Source organism: Rhizopus microsporus (genome assembly GCF_002708625.1).
Source record: "Rhizopus microsporus ATCC 52813 unplaced genomic scaffold scaffold_16, whole genome shotgun sequence".
NCBI classification, from domain to species: Eukaryota; Fungi; Mucoromycota; class Mucoromycetes; order Mucorales; family Rhizopodaceae; genus Rhizopus; species Rhizopus microsporus.
This window is the reverse complement of record NW_019671931.1, coordinates 525,103-542,223: the sequence shown is the minus strand read 5'-3', so window position 1 is coordinate 542,223 and position 17,121 is coordinate 525,103. Positions and strand designations below refer to the sequence as shown.

Sequence of the window (17,121 nt, the reverse complement as noted above, 5' to 3'; positions counted from 1 at the left end):
AATGCGTCACCCTTTTTCCTTTTTCTTTCTCTTTTTACAAAAGAGATAATTATTCGATTTGTAATCGCTAAAGTTCAAGAAGCTCATGAGATTATCTTTGAGCAGATCAATCTGTCATTACGGTTGGGCACACGTGTTTAAATAATGGGAAATATTTGACAAGTGTTGATTTAAATGCTTTCAGTTACAGTGCAAGCATGAAATTAAATTTGCTTCGTTATGATGATATGATCAATTTATAAGCCTTGATAAAAAAAAAGCTGTTTACTCTAAAACAGGAGCCTTTTATTCTTCAAGAGGGGATGAGAGAGATCATCTAAGCCACAACTCAGGTTGAAAATATTAAAAAATTTATTGACTTGTCGCTCTTTTTTTTTATTGTTTAGTGCAAAAACAAGCTCAATATGCCTACCGTCAACGTTGACAAGTTAGCTCTTTTTGAGGCCCTCGGAAGAAACTACAGTAATTTCAACTTTTTTATACAACCAATTTGTTTGTGTATTTTTGTTAATAAGACATAAAACTATGTAGCTTCTCAAGAATTCTTTGAGCTTTGTTTCCGTTTTGGTATCGAACTTGAAGAAGACGTAATAGCTTTCTTTATTTTCAAAACTTATTCTGAACTTATTTAATGAAAAATATATATAGTCTTCTGAAAAGGAAGTAGTAGAAAAGAGTGGAGCTAAAGATACTGGAAATGTGCCTGAACGACCTACCTTAAAAATTGACATTCCTGCCAACAGGTAAAAAAAAAAAACCAGCAACTTGCAACCAAAAGAAGATGTTGTGTGTTCAGTGTTAAACAGAATATTAGATACGATTTATTATGTCAAGAAGGTCTGGCTCGTGCTCTTCGTGTATTCGAAGGCAAGGCTAAACCACCTACTTACAAAATTGTCAAACCAGCAGACGGCAAGCTTCAACAACTTCATGTTCAATCTTCAGTAAGAACTTCAAATGAGAGCTCAAAACAAAATATTAAAACAAAATATATACATAGACTCAACAAATCCGTCCTTACATTGTCGCTGCCATTTTACGCAACATTACCTTCACGGCTGAAAACTATGACTCCTTCATTGACCTCCAGGACAAGCTTCACAACAATATTTGTCGGTAAAGTGTAGCTATGAGTCATAAATTAAAAGTCCAGTCAGATTGACGATTTTTTAAAAAACAGCAAGAGAACACTTGCCTCAATGGGTACTCACGATTTAGATACCATTCAAGGTCCCTTCTCTTATGAAGCTTTACCTCCCAAGGATATCAAATTTGTTCCATTAAACAAGACAGCTGAAATGGACGGACCTCAGCTGATGGATTTTTATGCTGTAAGAAAGGATGAAGGAAAAAAAAAAAGAGACTTTAACAATTTTGTATAGGAAGATAAGCATTTGAGCAAATACTTGCACATCATTCGCGATTCTCCTGTTTATCCTGTTGTTTTTGATGCCAATCGTGTTGTTTGTTCTCTTCCTCCTATCATCAATTCTGACCATTCAAAGATCACCTTGAACACAAAGAATGTCTTTATCGAAATCACCGCCACTGATGAACACAAAGCCAGCACTGCCTTGAACACACTTGTCACCATGTTTTCAGAATACTGTGCTGAACCTTTCACGTAAGACTCTCTCTCTCAGCTATGGCATCGATTCTATCTTGCTAACGTCCTTTTCCTAGAGTTGAGCCTGTCGAAGTTGTTTACCCTGATAACACCACCAAGGTTTTCCCTGAATTAGAGCCTCGTAAGGCCAGCGCAAAGGTTGATTACATCAACTCCTGCACGGGTCTTGACCTTGAAGGTGAAGAAATTTGTCGACTTTTGAACAGAATGTCATTAGATGCCAGTGTAGACCCCAAAGACAACAACCAAGTTTTGGTCAACGTTCCACCTACCCGTTGGGATATCTTACACGCTTGTGATATTATGGAAGATGTAGCCATCTCTTACGGATATGACAACTTGACTAAGAAGATGCCTAGTGTCAACACCTTTGGTGCTCCTTTGCCCCTGAACAAGCTGAGCGACAGTGTCCGTAGAGAATTGGCCATGTCTGGATTTACCGAAGTAGCTCCTTTAATTTTAGTAAGTGTATAACATAAACAAAATCTTGAATGATAAACTGACATCAATAAAAAGTGCTCTCATGATGAAAACTTCAAGTTCCTTAATCGAGTAGACGATAACAAGACAGCCATCAAACTCGCTAATCCAAAGACAATTGAATACCAAGTAGTCCGAACTTCACTTTTACCTGGTATCTTAAAGACACTCAACTCCAACAAAAAATTGGCTTTGCCCATCAAAATTTTTGAAGTATCTGATGTCGGTTTTAAGGATGAGACACGCGACCGTAGATCTAGAAATGAAAGACACATTTGTGCGACTTATACATCCAAAACCTCTGGCTTCGAAGTCATCCATGGTCTCTTGGATCGTATCATGGCTATGCTCAGTACGTCTAGAATTCACAAGAACGACAAGAATGAGCTGGGTTATTGGATTGAAGAAGCAGAGGATCCCACGTATTTCCCTGGTCGATCAGCTTACATTTATTTGAGATATATTGATTCTGAATCCCATGAACGTAAGGAGTGTAAGCTTGGTTCCTTTGGTGTTCTTCACCCCACTGTTTTGGAGAACTTTGAATTGACCAATCCCACAACTGCCCTTGAAATCAATATTGAACCTTTTGTTTAAAAATACTAATAAATGTGTAATATGCATCTACAGTCATATATACCTAGATTTCGTACCCTTTTAGTATTTTATACTGAGTTTGAATAAATTTACTTGTATATATCTAAACCCTGTTGGAGGAAACCGTGTTCTCGACGGTGATTTCTCTAAGGAAAACCGAAGGTCTTCCTTCGCCTCTCCAAATGGCGCAGGAGATATCAAGCATGTTTTTACTTGCGTTTACATCTCTGTTCCACAGCATATAGCAGATTTTAGAATCCCCGCGACGCCGTTAACATGGTCCCTGATAGCAACAGTGTCTTTGTTTTTCATGCCGTCTCCAAAAACTACCAGAAGAATTGAATCAGAATATTGGAACTTGCTTTTCCGAGCTGCTCTTTCCTTTTCTTCAGCAGATGGCCCAACTATATCATTGTCAATAGCCTTTAAACATTAAGCAATATTGCCATAATTACATTTGACTATTTTCTTGTTTCTTCTTTCTTTTCTTTTCGCGCTGCTTTCGATTTTGCTTTGCTTTGTTGTATTTTTTTCCTCCGTTGATCAGTATGTTGGCTATTTCTGCATTTGACCTTTGTCTGCCTTGGTAATCGTAGAAACGAAATAGTGCTGGCCATTCATCGTAAAAACGGAATAAGCGAGGTATGCTGATTAGAGCATCTGCGACATATGCATTTGTCTTTTCCATATCGACAGTTTTTTCCGAAGGGTAGCCTGTCTCTATTGTTTTTATACCAGCCCTTAATTTTAGCTTCTCTATTTGGCATGCTCTTCTTTTTGCACCATTGTAGCATTGCCTCTCTTTTTCGCTACATCTTCTTGTTTCTAGATTGCCCCCTTCATGCTGTATGGTTGCTGTGAATACATGTGTTCTTCCGAGATCTACAGTACAGGGCTGAAACCACTCTTGTACTTCTCGGTCAGAAAAGCCTTCCAAACCCAGTTGTATTGTCCCTTTTTCTTCTTTTGCCTTTCTTGAAAACACGAAGCATGCACCAAAACCATCTGTTTGAATGCAACAGGTAAACTTGTTTTGACTTTCAAGAATTTTGTCCAGGCTTTCGTAGCCAAACTTCTTGAAGTTAAAAATCGAATAAAACAAGTTTACGTTGCCTTCGTAAGTGCCATCGCTCTTGTGTTTTGTAATTGCTTGCAACGCCTTTGCATTTATAGAAATATATCGCCAATGCATAGACGGTGTGGGCATTAACGAAAAGCATCTAGGCATTTTTGCTTTATCGTCTTTGCGCTCGTTACAAAATTCTTCAAGTTCAGATATTATAACAGCCAAAGCAGGCACGAATTTTGCTGGAGAAGCGGCAAGGTACTTGACAGTAGGTGGTATGGAAAGTCTAGCTTGTAATCCAATACAAATAGGAAGTATTTGTGCTATATTCTGGGTTGAAACAAGGTCAAAGTACTGGATGAGCCACTTGGGTTCTCCATTTATTAAAATTTGCCAACAAAAGTCGTCAGCCAACTTGTGCAGAAGTCCTTTGGGCTTATCCTAATTATATACGTAATGAACGTCGATGTCGCATCTAAGCATATATAACTAAAAACTTACTGGATAAATGATAGCAAGTCTGACAGTCAAGTAATATATAACTCTTCTTTGAAAATTTTCTACAATGTGGTTCAAATAGGTAGTAGCAAGAACAACACAAGCAGCAGACAAAGCATCACTGTAGCCCTTTATAGGATTGTCTTTAAGGGAAAAGACGATAGACGGGTGCTCTGCTTTAAAATCCTCGAAACCAAGAGCGACACTGTTGGAAATGTAGGCTTTGCTTATAATCTTTTGGCCCATAATGAGTTGTGTGATAGCATACCAAAAGCTCTGTTGGGTTATAGCAACCAAATCAGTTGAATCTTTGTTATTAACTATATATGCATTGACAAACAGTTACGCCCGAAAAAGGACATTTCTAATGAATGCGCTTAATTTGATGATTTTCTTCGTAAATGATTCCTTGTATTCTGGTCTTATAACAGCTTCAAGGTAGACTTTGCGTGTAAAGCGCTCATAATTGCCTTCAAGTTTATTTTTCAGCGCTTCATCTAGTATTGCCTTGCAATTACTACATTCTTTGGTCCTTGCACTTTTATGGCCCATTTGGTCGTATGATTCGCATATCTAGACTCGATCATTACTTTTACTGTTACTGGCCTTTTCAAGACGTTGTTTTTTCTCCTTTCCTTTCTCTATCTTTGTTTCGACATTATATTTTGAGCCAATCTTTCTTTTCTCTGTCATTTTGAATAACGCTATATTGAAATATTTTGAAATGCATGTATGTATGTGTATACTTACTGCTTACGTAGAGCGAGTATTTATAACTGCCTTTACTCTTATATCCAGGCAGGCTACAATCTTCACAATTTTCAACATCTGCTATCAGGTTAAAAATAAAGGTATTATGTGAGACAAAGTATATATTATACATAGAGTAAAAACAAGCCATTTTCTACTTCCAGTCGTTTTAATCTGTATTTCTCTTTGAGATGATGTGTCACTGTAAGAGAAGGCATAGCGTATACACAAGGCTATAAGCCAGACAAAAGAAAAAGAAGAGAAAAAGTTAAAGAAAGGGAAATACATTCAATGATTTACATAATATATCCAAATGATGACTATGTTTGGCAATTATTGTTAAATAAGAACACAATCAATCATTTATTTTCGAAAACAGCTCTAGAACGCATGTTGTCAAAAGCGTATTCACTCGAGAGAATCAATTTATTATTACAACTCAATTAAACTAGAAAACATACTCACTTCATTAAACAGATCGCTTGTATGCGTCTTTGTCCTTTTTTTAAAATAACGTTTACAAGCACGAGGGACAAATCAAAAAGATTTGTCTTTGCTACAAGTGCCAATTTATCAGCTCAGGTACTAAAGATTTGTTGTCCGCAATTATCAGCATCATGTAGACTAAATTGTAAAATAGTGGCAATCGTCGAAATTTTAATCGTTTTTCGAAATTCCAACAACAAGCTCCGACTGTCGAGTTAAAAAGAAATGCACCATACATCTACAAATTTCATATGCAAATGCAATAAAAGTGTTGTTCATTGTTGCACGATCAATCCTTTCAAATGCACTTTTTTTTTTAGCTTCTCCAGCCTACCTGGGGTGAATCCTATTTTACTCTGGGTTGTCAGTGACAATAAGGCGATGAAGTTGGCTTGCACTAAGTGTAAATAGATGTCGCGCAAAAGATATCGTTTCAGGACTTGAGCATACACCAAGTCCATAAATGCTGACAGTAAGCCAAGATACATATATCATTTTGGAGCTTGAACTCTCAGATGAAAACAGACGAATTGCAGCAAAAAAAAAAGGGGGAAACATTATGTGTTAAATACAGGAGATGAACAAGGCACGAAAGAGCAAAGCACTCATAAACTACTTTTATAAAGAATAATGAAAAATCATAGAGCAAATAGCCCTCTTATATGATTTAATAAGAGTCCATAAACAAAGTGATATCACACGAGTGGCGTGTGTTGCAGTGTAGCGCATATAAATATCCTGAATGAACGACTTTGTCCTTTTTTCTTTAGTTCAATGCCCCACTTTCAACTCAAACACTCAGCACTTACGCTTATAGGTAAGTATAGTATGATGATAATGTAGTTTGACTAGATCATAAACCAGTATCACCTTTGGGCAGACTGAAATGCGTTGCCAATAATCCAATGTGGAAAATCCCTGCAGCGACTTGACGATATACCTGCAGAAGTATACAGCCACGTCACTTATGAATGACCATTCCCTGCATTTCAATGGCTTATTTGGAAAGGACTACATGAGTTCCATTCTGAATTCAGGAGCATATGTATAATTTGTTATTTTCATTCGATAACTGAGTACTTCATTTCCTTTTTTTACAGCAGAGGAACTCAAGATGAGGGTGTTGCGTATATTTTCAAAGCAGCATGTTCCTGTCGACGTAAAACTCAAGCAATTATATGATTATATCACGAATATTACGGGCATAGCAAGTCGTATTTTGATTTCTTATCTGTTGCTACCAAGATGAGAAGAGGACTAATTTCACTTATTTAATCGACAGCTCGGATCATGTCCATACGCTGGACGGGGACCTAGTAATCTGTCAGAATCTGCGAACATGTATTGCAATTATGCAATAAGCCATTTTTAAAAGCCGTTGCCAGTACAGCGACAGGGTCTAGCCTGTGATTCCAGGGCTGGAGAATCAAGGTACGTGTGCTTGATTAGTCTAACCACAAAATCTCAATACTATATGCTCCCGTATTAGCGTAACGTCTTGCTAGCATTTTCTGAATCGCATTATTGTGGCTTTAAAGAAACTGAAAGTCTACGATGCTGAATGTTCATACCTGGATGGACAAGGCAAGAAAACGTGAGTGAGCCAGAATTCGTTGTTAAAGGGTAGGCCAATGAAGCCGTCAAAGTTTCAACACTACAAAATTATCTCGATCCTGGATCTTGCCTCGTCTCGTTTTGAATAAGTCGTTGTATATGGATCTGCGTTACTTTGTATGCTTAATGAATGTGTCAGCTGTTATCACTTTTTGACTATAAGTAAAACATTTAACTGCTCCAGTATTCTAGTTAAACACAATGTTCTACAGTGGGGAAGAAATGATTTTTAATTGATTACTATAAAACTTGTATCATGTCAGCGGTAGTACAGTGATATGCTACTAAGGATCCCTCCCATAATAGTTAAAAGGACCGCTCGTAGGATCTATCCTATTATGGAATCCAGTAGACTCACTTCAAAGTATTGGGCTTTAGATTGGAATAAAAACTCAAGACAATAAGAACTTGTATCATTTATTGGATAAAACGTTTGAGCTACTTGTATGCTTTAATAATAATGAGAAAAATATTGTAGTCAAGTCTATTTGAGCTGCTGCTAGGATTTGCATAAAAAGCAGTGGCTTTTTGAAATGACTGCTGCACACACACACACACACATAGAAATAAACATGTGAGAATTCTGGACAAAGAAAATAAAGAAAACGAACGAATTGTTTTTATTTATTATCTCCCCCTTCTTCTCCTCCCTTTCCCTCCTCCTTTAAGATGAAAGTTGTAGATTATAGCTATAATAATAAAAAGTCACTTGTTTTTTCAAATGAAGGGCTTGAGTACATGGATGGATTAGAGTAATTTTGAGATGGCATAGGCATAGAGCTATTATTTGTTGTTGTTGTTGTTGTAAAATAAGGATAATGTTCAAGGGTGCATAAAGGCGTAACGGGGTTCATCATATCTGTCAATTGAGGAGTCAAACGGCTGGACTCAACCGATGGATGGGTTGTAAGGTTATTTTCGATAATTGAAGGATAGGGTGGATAAGGGGGTTCTAAGAGATTGATATGTTGAGTTTGAAAAAGGCCATAGGTGTTATTATTATTATTTGTGGCTAGCGTATCATACATTTGTACATAATCTTGCTGTAGATAAATTGGATAAATTTCATATTCTTCTTGTAATAGTGATTGATTATAAAGTGCGAGATCATATCCAGGTTTGGTATACGTGTAATATAGCTCTGGCTGAATAGTTGAAGTAGGAGTAAGGATAGATGAGGACGACGATGACATGAACAGATCTTGAGGCAAACGGGTATCTTGTGATCCCTCACGACTAATCTGCTGAGGGGCAGTCGAATGCAGGGTCACGGAAGAGGAGGAGACTGAGGAGACAGAGTTCCGCCTTTCATTTTCATTGTTTGTAAGTACTTCATCTTCTGATACATTCAGTACCGTATCCACGTCATTTTCAGGTCGTCTTCGCTTTCCTCGAGAATATCGAGGTGGTTTTCGACGTATCAAATGGAAGAGGTCACGACGACCTGGTTTAAAGTATGGATGATACCATCTACAAGAGTCTCTATCTCTGCCATCCTTGGACTTGCGTGCATCTGTATCCCTTTGAAAACCATAAATCTGTATAAAAAAAAGAAAGGGGTTGTAAGCTTATGCATACTGTCGATGTTTTTTGTGTAACGCTTACATTTAACTGTCTGACAAATGAAGCAAATTTACAATGCTTAAACAATTTTGGCAGCACTATTTCTGTAAACTCTTGATGTTGTGTATACAAGGTTAGTTAAAGTCTAGGGTGATAAAGTCAACTGAAATACCTGGTATACAGTCTATTATAAACATATCAATGCCATTATGTTTACACCAGCGAGCATAATTATGTTCGTTATCCTGTAGACATCTAATATAATAAAAAGGGATTAACGCATAAACACAAGGAGAAAATAAGATAGTTACTGGTATAATTTCGATACAAATCCAGCTATTCCCCGTTCGGGATGGTCATGAACCACTGTAGGGAATATCGTACCATTATTCAAACCATGATTTAGTATCATGCCGCTAGATTTGTATACTTCAGTTTCTGACTGCGAGGATAAGGTGGATGGTGTATTATTATTATTATTACAAAGATTGTTATAATATGGTATACTGTCTATTGACATGTAGTGAAGCTCTGGATCCATCAAAATAGTGATTGGTTGTTATTATTTGTTTATTTCTTTATATAAAAACTGAAAGAAGGAAAAAGAGTAAAGAAATATAAAATAAGAAAAAAAGAAAACATTTATTACTTTACAGATTTTTAAAGTTTAAAAAGCAACATTGTATGGGATTACCTCCTGTTTGCGTCATTCTCCTCTCTCTCTTTCTCTCTCTTTCTCTTTCTCTTTCTTCGCTCACTCGTTCTATCTCTCTCTCTCTATTACACACATGCTCTCTCTCTTTCTCTCTCTTTCTTTCTTCCACTCATCATCTAATGAAGTATTATTAAGCTTTTGCCCCCCTTTTTTTATATTATTATTCTCTTTCTTGCGCGACATAAAAGTGTTTCAAATGTGTGTAGACTTTATTTGTTATTATCATGGATGCCCATATCATCCATCACTTTTTTATAAATCTTTTTATGTTGCTTCCCCACAACATGATATCTTTGTCTCGAGCCAAGTGACTTTATCTTATTTTTAGAGTTCGATATCGCGGTTGCAAATCGTCCAAATAAGTATTTCTCGCACATCAAACTCACTCCCAAATTAAGTCCAGCCAATGCAAGGATGAATACCCTGAAAGAGAAAGGTATCACCTCCAACTCTAATAGATCTTCGAGTGAATCCGGTGGAGCCAAAACACACCAGCATGTCAAAGCAACCAAGATGACAAGTGTCGCCACTAATCTTCCATTTGTCCAAAGTGGTTTTCTATAGGGTGGGCCAACACTAAACACAACAGCGACAAGGATATACTGGAAGCTAGATATTAGGAACAGTACTGTGTTCTCAAAACATGTAATATTTTCTCCGTCTGGGTCAAAAATAGGCTCCTTGTACCTTAATTATGCATTAGCATTTATCACAAACTCAGATTGCATATTTTTTTCTTACCATGACTGTTGGTGAACGGCCCAATAGGCAATCATTTGAAAACCAGAAGTAATGACGATTTGCCCAATAAGTGACACCAACACTTTTTTAGATACGAGACTTGCTGTCGGTCGTTTATGATAGAGATGTGGCCATGCACCTGTGTAGCCCACTATGGAGAGATATTTAAGCAAACGCTATATTTTATATTGAATATACTTACTGTAGACTGCAATAGGTAAAATCAAAAATAAATCAATGTACAAAAACTGAAAGTCACCTAGGTTACTTCCAAAGGCATACAACAGTGTCACAGAAGTAAACTGGATGAGGCTGTAAAGTGCCATATATTTGAAACAGCTGAAGCTTGTCACCAACGCTGCTCGTCCCTCCCTATGAAAGATGATGAGTTTGACGTACTTTTTGTTGTTGTTGTTGTTGTAATATTTACTTGATCACATCAATGACGCATTCAATATCCATCGTGTTGCTCGTAAAAGGGGCTGCTACAGAGGCTTCTGCTTCTGATAAGGATATACCAATATCACCTGCCTTAAGCGCACCACAGTCATTTGCTCCATCGCCACAAAAACCAACACAATAACCAATACGCTGAAGTTCAATTACTAATTCCTGCTTTTCATCAGGTGACATGCGTGCATAAATAGCCCCCTTGACAAGCATTCGTTGAAATACTTCAGTTGGAGCGTGATCAACCATCCACCGAAAAGCCTCGCCTGTTACAGCTAAATGGTAGTCTTGTAAACTATGATCATAAGGATTTTCTGCATAATGCAGTCTGTTGTTTGTTGTCTTGGGCTGTCATTTTTCAAGTAAGAAAAAAGCTGCAGGCTGATTTGCATGTTTTACCTGTAAAGTATCAACGGATAATTCACGGCCTTCTTGAATAACACTTTCCCAGACTAATTCAGAGTCAGGTTCAGTAGATGATCCTTTCAAAAATCGAGGTATATACACCTCAGCTGACTGATCCACTAGTCCGCATTCTCTTGATACGCTGATGGCAGTTAATACGTTATCGCCTGCATAATATGTAAGTAACCTTCTTCTATTTTTATATACACATAATTTATATATAAATACCTGTGCACATGATTTGACGAATATTGGCATTCCTTAATGTGTTTATAGCCGAAGTCGTTCGAGGCTTGAGCTTATTTTCAAACACGATAAAGCCCAAAAAGGTTAAACCAGTCTCTACTTCATTTCTAAAATAAAAAGTGATAAGTAAACAAGTTTGATTGGTTTGTTTGAGATTTACCTTTTCAGTTTATGTAGTTTATGCCATTTAATGCCTACTAATTGCTTGGAGGCGCATGCAATAACACGGTATCCATTATGAGTGTACTTGTATAATCGTTGTTCATAATCCTCTGGAACTATTTATTTATACAAATATTAAATCAGTATCTATATACATATATAAATACTCAGCTTACTTGATTCGGGCAGACAAATATCCTTCATGACTTCAGGTGCCCCCTTCACAAATATTTCCATAGTTGGATTTGCCAACTGTCTTACAATGACACTCATTCGTCTCAACGCAGACACAAATTCAAATGTATGAATAATACCAAATTCGACAGGTGTCTCCTATATCATGATAAGGTTCGGTTAATTACTTTTTTCTCCCGGGTTTAAATAAAGAACAAACCGTTTGAAAATTAAATTCATGATTTCCACCTCCAGGGGGACGTACAACAGTAGGCATAATACCTACTTTTGCGCTCTTTTTGGCTTGTAATGCAGCCAATTCACTTCTAGGTTTCAACCCCATGGAAGATGCTCCACCACTTTCTTCAAGTTCCCAGCGAGTAAATTCAAACATTTTCAAGTCGAGAGGATCACCCAGGAGCTCACCATCAACAATCTTAAGGGAGTGACAGGTAGTCATCGTTCGCAAAATTCTAGACTTGGTAGATAGTGTCTCATCATCATTTGGATGAACCAGGCTGATCGACTTTGACTCTTCTTCAAATAACTTTTTGCCATCTTCGCCTATCGTCACAGCACGTATACCGTGAATGTCTAGACCGTCTTCAGTCAGTGTTCCTGTCTTGTCAAAACACATGCAGTCAATCTTTCCTCCAATATTGACTCTAGGCGGAGAAATACAAAAGATGCCTACTTTCTTTAATCGGCTAATAGCAAAGCTGGTACCAATGGAAAGTGTGGCAGGTAGGGCTGGTGGAACAACAATAGTGATCAGGTCGAGTGCACGGAGAATCATGGTCGTACTATCGATTCCCAAACGAATGAAATTAATCGATGATACCAAAAAGCCAAAGATTGCTGCGGTTACAAAAAAAAAAAAATCTCATGAGCATCTCTCTATTGCTTTGAATGAAACCTTGTTTACCTATCATGGATAAAACACCAATAAATCTAAATGAATCTCTATAAAACTTGAAGTTGTTTGGTTTTGGAAATAACATGCTTCGGACGAGACCACCCTTGGCGGAATTGAAGCCTGTTCGAACGACGATGGCTGTAGCCAAAGACACATTGTCATTGCCTCTGACCCTGACCATTTTAGTGCCCATAAACAAAAAGTGTTTGGAAATTTCTGCTGGTATACTCGACGAAGACAGGTTCATCTTACGAAGGGTCAAATCATTGATTGGCACTTTTGATACAGGGACTGATTCGCCAGTGAGCATGGATTCATTCAGTATACAGTCTCCAGATACGAGCATGGCATCACATGGAACAGTATGGACATTGGCAATGTCAATTAAATCACCAGGTACAAGCTGAATGGAGCTAGTGTTTTGCCCTTGTGTATAAATGGATTAGTTTGACATGTTGTGTGTGTGTCTACACTCATATTTACATGAACCGCCCCGAAATACTCTAACCTTGCATTCAAACCAAGACATTTCTTTCATCCTCTTCATTGTCTAAGGTTTGAACTCATGTTAATGCCTTTCTCTCTCTCTCTCCTTTATTCTCTTGTGAGAGAAATGTGCAACTTACTTGCTTGGTTTCAATAAGCGTCGAAATAATACTGAAGGCGCTTATGATGAAAATACAGAACGCGTAATAATAGTAATCGTCCATAGACCAAAGCAGTATACTTCCAATTTGAAACACATAAAATGGGTTCAATACTTCATCTGTCAGCAGTTTCAACGTTGGCTTCTCTTGGATGTTGATCAAGTTGGGGCCAAAAACTGATAATCGAGTACGATATTTTTCGTAAGTCAGTCCTGTCTTTAGGTTCTTAGTTGAGTTCCATGCTTGGTCTTTCCAAAACCTGTTGTGTGGAAAGAATGTCAACGGGACACGGTCAATCCCTTTTTTTTTTCTCTCAGCTTACCCGACAATAAGAAATTTGCATAGATCAGGATGAAATACGAGTCGAATGTATCGATAGTCTACCATTATAATATGAGTCATCTTTTGTTCCATATTTAGATACTGCTGATAAGCATTCGTATGTGATCTCAAATGGGATATTTCCTGCTTCAATTGATCATATGAGAATACAGATCCAATGGTTCCACCATACAGCTCACGTCTTGGCTTGATGATCTCTATTTCCTTGTACTGACTCTAAGAGTATATGTTTTTTTTTTTTTTAATAAAGGACCTTATTAAGAAGGGGGTATCCTTGTTTTGCTTACCTCAAATACAAGCCATTCTGCATCTTTCAGAGGCACTTTGATACCAATGGAGGATATATACCACCGAGGTATCCATCTAAACATAAGCCAAAGAATACCACATGACAAGACAGAAAAGACTCTGTATAGAAACAAGTGTAGTCGATTGTATCTGTAACCATAGATATAAACTTGAACGTCTTCTTCTTCTAAGAGCAATACCTGCTCATGACAGCTATCCTGGGGTATATCGTTTAATCCATGAATACGAGTATCATTTCTTCCATTAAAAGCATGCATATCATGCCCTGGAATATCTATGTCACTAGGGTATTCGTCGCTTGAATTGATCTCAGCATCGCTGTCGTCGCCACTGCTGCTACTACTACTATCATCCTCGCTTGAACTCTCACCGTAACCACTATTCCGTATTCTTCTGTGCAAGCTTGTAGAGCGAGAAAGCGAGTGAGAGTGAGACTGCAAGGAGCCTACTTCAAGAGGATCGTTGTCTACGGCAAGCTGTACAGGAGGTGTATGAATAAGAGGCGCAGCTGAATCTCTTCGGGTTGGGTGTTGTGCTTCTCTAGGACTATCTGCAAAGATAGATCGAGATTCTACTGAAGAAGTGCCATACACTGCGCGTGTTCTAGCCGAAGAATTCGTCGACATTCGTTATAGAGATCAACAATTGGCATACAACAACAGGGCTGAAGTAGAAAGAAAAAAAAAAATGGCATTAAAAAAAAATCGACTTTTTAAAGGTAACAATGTGATTGGGCAAATGCCTAATCTAAATTCAAAGATTCCTTTTTTAGCACCTAACTTCCTTTTTTGAACTAGGCGGTCTATTTGAATCATGAGCTACATCATAAACCATGGCTAAAATCATTCGGGGTGAAAAAAAGAATCATTCTTGTAACTAGGTAGCATATTATACTATATTTTCATTAATTATTGACGTTAATTTTATAAAACATTGTCGTAAAATAACTATTCAGGATAGTTTAAACATTAAGTTAATTACAGCACCAAAACAAGGCAGCTGTTTATACTGCTGTTAAATGGAATAGTGAACCATTTTCTCTTGTATTTGTTATTACTTTGATAACATTACAATGGAAAATGAGTCCCTTGACCTGTTCAGTCTTATAACAGCGTCACTAACTTTTTATACCCTCAATCCCAGAAAGGGTTTTTATATACTCTTTTACGCCTCAAACTGGCCTGGGGAAAAACGAAATGATTAAAACATCACGTTCTCTTTATGATCTTTGCATATTATCAATAAGTAATATATCTTGAAAGTAATTGAGATGAAGTGAGCATGTTTATCACAGTGGTAGCATGTGGTGGCTTCACCATATGCAACTATTATAAATATTATATGGACTATGCATCTAACTAGTCTGGGTTGATATTTTGGTACGGTACAGTACGCTTTTTTTTCTTCATTGCCATGTCTGAATCAACTATTCATCTGGCAAGCACTTGGTGCACTCAAAAATGCACTTAAAAATAGACTAATGGTACGAGCGCTTCCTTGGGGGCGCTAAATGTGGCATCGCTTGACAACTTTACATTACCAAAGCCTCTGCCTAACCTAAGACTGTTCAGTTTACTCTCTCTGATATAAAATACGATATCATCATAGCTACACGTGCTCTTGCATCTTTGTTGATCAAACTGACACATAAAACTAAAATAAAGCAATAACAACATTTCTTTTTTGTCTCTTTCTTCTTTTTGAAAAGAGACAATTCAAGATGATACCTTTCTAAAGTCATGTTTAGCTTGACGCTACACATTGAATAGTTTTGTTGGACTTCGTCATTGGTAGTGAATAGAGGTAGCGCCTGTAGTATTAGTCTAACTTCTGGTGCATTTTTGAGTGCACCAAGTGCTTGCCATTCATATTGGAACAAGTAATGATCCCCTTTAATGGTAGGTAAAATATATTGTGTAAATGAAAATACTTTTTCTCATATACAATAATAGATTACCTGTTGCCAGAAGAGTTTGCCACCGGTAGCGATTTAATCAGCAAGGTCGTCCTAGCTGATAAAAGAATTATCAATATTATATGCAAAAGCCTCAACAATAGTCCACAGGATCATTATATGGCCGCCCCTAGCGAATTCCTGGATAAAAACGCCTGCAATGTTCTATATCTCCCAAAAGTGGCTCTTAGTGAATACCCGCCCATAATAATAGAAGTCCAAAAAAATGTTAATGAAAAGTACATGTCTCGCGCTGCACGTTACTCCCCATTGGTCTGAGGAATATAGCGAATACCCGGTTATTTTAATAATTGGTGTGTCTACGGTAACCACGTTAGTAACAAGTAAGCTAACTCCAGCTACACCTTATCCATACAGGCTAGATGTTTCGTGTCTCTTCTGAGCCAAGCGCTGATTAATGATGTCTTCAATAACATTATCAAAAGTTAAATCAACTGAGCAGCTAGATCTATTAGCAGCTATTGGTATGTTTTTGTATTCACAAAAACTCTCGATAAAACACCTTGATTGCGGCTCTGGTGACTCAACAATGATGCTTTTATATAAAGTGGTAAATACTTACGTGCAGTAATTAGTTGGCGAGGAAACAGAAAAAGTAGAAGCAATTTAGTCAATTTGTGATAGTATGGAGAAGCAAATAGAAAAAATAAAAAGATGCATGCAACAGGAGGATAGAACCACAATCGAAAAAGCAATGCTATATTTGGATGATGCATCTAAGTATCTCAGACGACAAAAAATAAAGCACACAATAGGAAGAAACACAACACCCATTCCTGATACTCCTTCAGTTAAATATTTGAAAACACAATCAAATCTAACAATGTATAACGATTATATTGAATTAAATGATCATATCAAACGTTTTCAGAATAAAAAATCAGGTAGAGTCAGCTGGAAACAATGCTTCAAACAAGGTCATGAAGACAAAAAAGCAGTAGTCATGCAATTTTCAACTAGTAAAATTCTGAGAACTCAATACAATAAACGTGTCAAGTCCTTTGCCACCAATACCATGTCCTCTGCCTATACTAGTACTATACTCTCCACCAACACTTGTTAAATCCCTTAAAAGTGGTTATTTATGAATAAAATATTTATTTGACAATCTGATCTTTATATGACACTTAGTGGCCATCCCTATCTTCAATAATGGGTGACTTTTCATTTCGTTTTTGTTAGTGTTGTCTTCTGATAGCAGTAAACATTTTTCGCCCAAAATGCACATTGTATTTTTCTCAGAAATGAAAGCCCTTGGCATTGTGAAGTTTGATCAAAAATGCTCTCATTAGCTTTCTGTTGACTGATGATCAAGCAAATAGGAAGAGAATTATAATATTCAAAAATATCGATGCATT

The 17,121-nt window shown here is 37.2% G+C and overlaps 6 protein-coding genes across 6 annotated transcripts; 3 read left to right on the top strand and 3 right to left on the bottom strand.

Annotated features, from left to right (window-relative positions):
- The first annotated feature begins 306 nt into the window (after window positions 1-306).
- On the top strand, window positions 307-2,756 carry RHIMIDRAFT_229764 (phenylalanyl-tRNA synthetase). Its single transcript, XM_023607652.1, has 9 exons — window positions 307-462; window positions 532-587; window positions 649-743; window positions 815-944; window positions 1,001-1,116; window positions 1,181-1,331; window positions 1,383-1,624; window positions 1,684-2,089; window positions 2,144-2,756. Exons 1-9 carry the CDS (start codon window positions 405-407, stop codon window positions 2,702-2,704), a joined length of 1,815 nt encoding a protein of 604 aa, XP_023463505.1. The 5' UTR covers window positions 307-404; the 3' UTR covers window positions 2,705-2,756.
- Window positions 2,757-3,155: 399 nt separating this feature from the next.
- RHIMIDRAFT_240470 (uncharacterized protein) lies at window positions 3,156-4,514 on the bottom strand (the record flags this gene model as incomplete). The annotated part of the gene is made up of 2 exons (XM_023609380.1): window positions 3,156-4,211; window positions 4,272-4,514. 2 exons carry the CDS (start codon window positions 4,512-4,514, stop codon window positions 3,156-3,158), a joined length of 1,299 nt encoding a protein of 432 aa, XP_023463504.1.
- Window positions 4,515-7,952: 3,438 nt separating this feature from the next.
- Window positions 7,953-9,286, bottom strand: RHIMIDRAFT_46372 (winged helix DNA-binding domain-containing protein). The gene is made up of 6 exons (XM_023615275.1): window positions 9,165-9,286; window positions 8,993-9,097; window positions 8,854-8,936; window positions 8,724-8,794; window positions 8,145-8,656; window positions 7,953-8,070 (listed from the first exon to the last, which is right to left on the bottom strand). Exons 2-6 carry the CDS (start codon window positions 9,091-9,093, stop codon window positions 8,031-8,033), a joined length of 807 nt encoding a protein of 268 aa, XP_023463503.1. The 5' UTR covers window positions 9,094-9,097; window positions 9,165-9,286; the 3' UTR covers window positions 7,953-8,030.
- A 250-nt stretch (window positions 9,287-9,536) lies between these two features.
- RHIMIDRAFT_262514 (uncharacterized protein) lies at window positions 9,537-14,469 on the bottom strand. The gene is made up of 14 exons (XM_023611611.1): window positions 13,767-14,469; window positions 13,460-13,695; window positions 13,117-13,396; window positions 12,974-13,040; window positions 12,500-12,916; window positions 11,795-12,432; window positions 11,577-11,733; window positions 11,399-11,516; window positions 11,221-11,345; window positions 10,987-11,159; window positions 10,568-10,935; window positions 10,340-10,509; window positions 10,138-10,288; window positions 9,537-10,083 (listed from the first exon to the last, which is right to left on the bottom strand). Exons 1-14 carry the CDS (start codon window positions 14,412-14,414, stop codon window positions 9,606-9,608), a joined length of 4,026 nt encoding a protein of 1,341 aa, XP_023463502.1. The 5' UTR covers window positions 14,415-14,469; the 3' UTR covers window positions 9,537-9,605.
- A 1,214-nt stretch (window positions 14,470-15,683) lies between these two features.
- RHIMIDRAFT_240467 (uncharacterized protein) lies at window positions 15,684-16,021 on the top strand (the record flags this gene model as incomplete). The annotated part of the gene is made up of 2 exons (XM_023609379.1): window positions 15,684-15,690; window positions 15,741-16,021. The coding sequence occupies 2 exons, from the start codon at window positions 15,684-15,686 to the stop codon at window positions 16,019-16,021; spliced, it is 288 nt and encodes a 95-aa protein (XP_023463501.1).
- A 400-nt stretch (window positions 16,022-16,421) lies between these two features.
- On the top strand, window positions 16,422-16,826 carry RHIMIDRAFT_240466 (uncharacterized protein; the record flags this gene model as incomplete). The annotated part of the gene is made up of 1 exon (XM_023609378.1): window positions 16,422-16,826. The coding sequence occupies one exon, from the start codon at window positions 16,422-16,424 to the stop codon at window positions 16,824-16,826; it is 405 nt and encodes a 134-aa protein (XP_023463500.1).
- Between the last annotated feature and the right edge of the window lie 295 nt (window positions 16,827-17,121).

What these genes read in the sequence shown, in the direction of transcription:
- RHIMIDRAFT_46372 (XM_023615275.1), bottom strand. Translation starts at nt 9,093, where the DNA reads ATGATACTAAATCATGGTTTGAATAATGGTACGATATTCCCTACAGTG. An exon ending in CATTTGTCAGACAGTTAAAT is followed by an intron (nt 8,657 to 8,723) that starts GTAAGCGTTACA and finishes TTTTTTATACAG; the next exon opens with ATTTATGGTTTTCAAAGGGA. An exon ending in CAGCAAGATTATGTACAAAT is followed by an intron (nt 8,071 to 8,144) that starts GTATGATACGCT and finishes TCAATCTCTTAG; the next exon opens with AACCCCCTTATCCACCCTAT.
- RHIMIDRAFT_229764 (XM_023607652.1), top strand. Translation starts at nt 405, where the DNA reads ATGCCTACCGTCAACGTTGACAAGTTAGCTCTTTTTGAGGCCCTCGGA. An exon ending in AGCTGATGGATTTTTATGCT is followed by an intron (nt 1,332 to 1,382) that starts GTAAGAAAGGAT and finishes AATTTTGTATAG; the next exon opens with GAAGATAAGCATTTGAGCAA. An exon ending in AAGTAGCTCCTTTAATTTTA is followed by an intron (nt 2,090 to 2,143) that starts GTAAGTGTATAA and finishes ATCAATAAAAAG; the next exon opens with TGCTCTCATGATGAAAACTT.
- RHIMIDRAFT_262514 (XM_023611611.1), bottom strand. Translation starts at nt 14,414, where the DNA reads ATGTCGACGAATTCTTCGGCTAGAACACGCGCAGTGTATGGCACTTCT. An exon ending in AGTATTTCGGGGCGGTTCAT is followed by an intron (nt 12,917 to 12,973) that starts GTAAATATGAGT and finishes TTTATACACAAG; the next exon opens with GGCAAAACACTAGCTCCATT. An exon ending in TCGTCAAATCATGTGCACAG is followed by an intron (nt 11,160 to 11,220) that starts GTATTTATATAT and finishes CATATTATGCAG; the next exon opens with GCGATAACGTATTAACTGCC.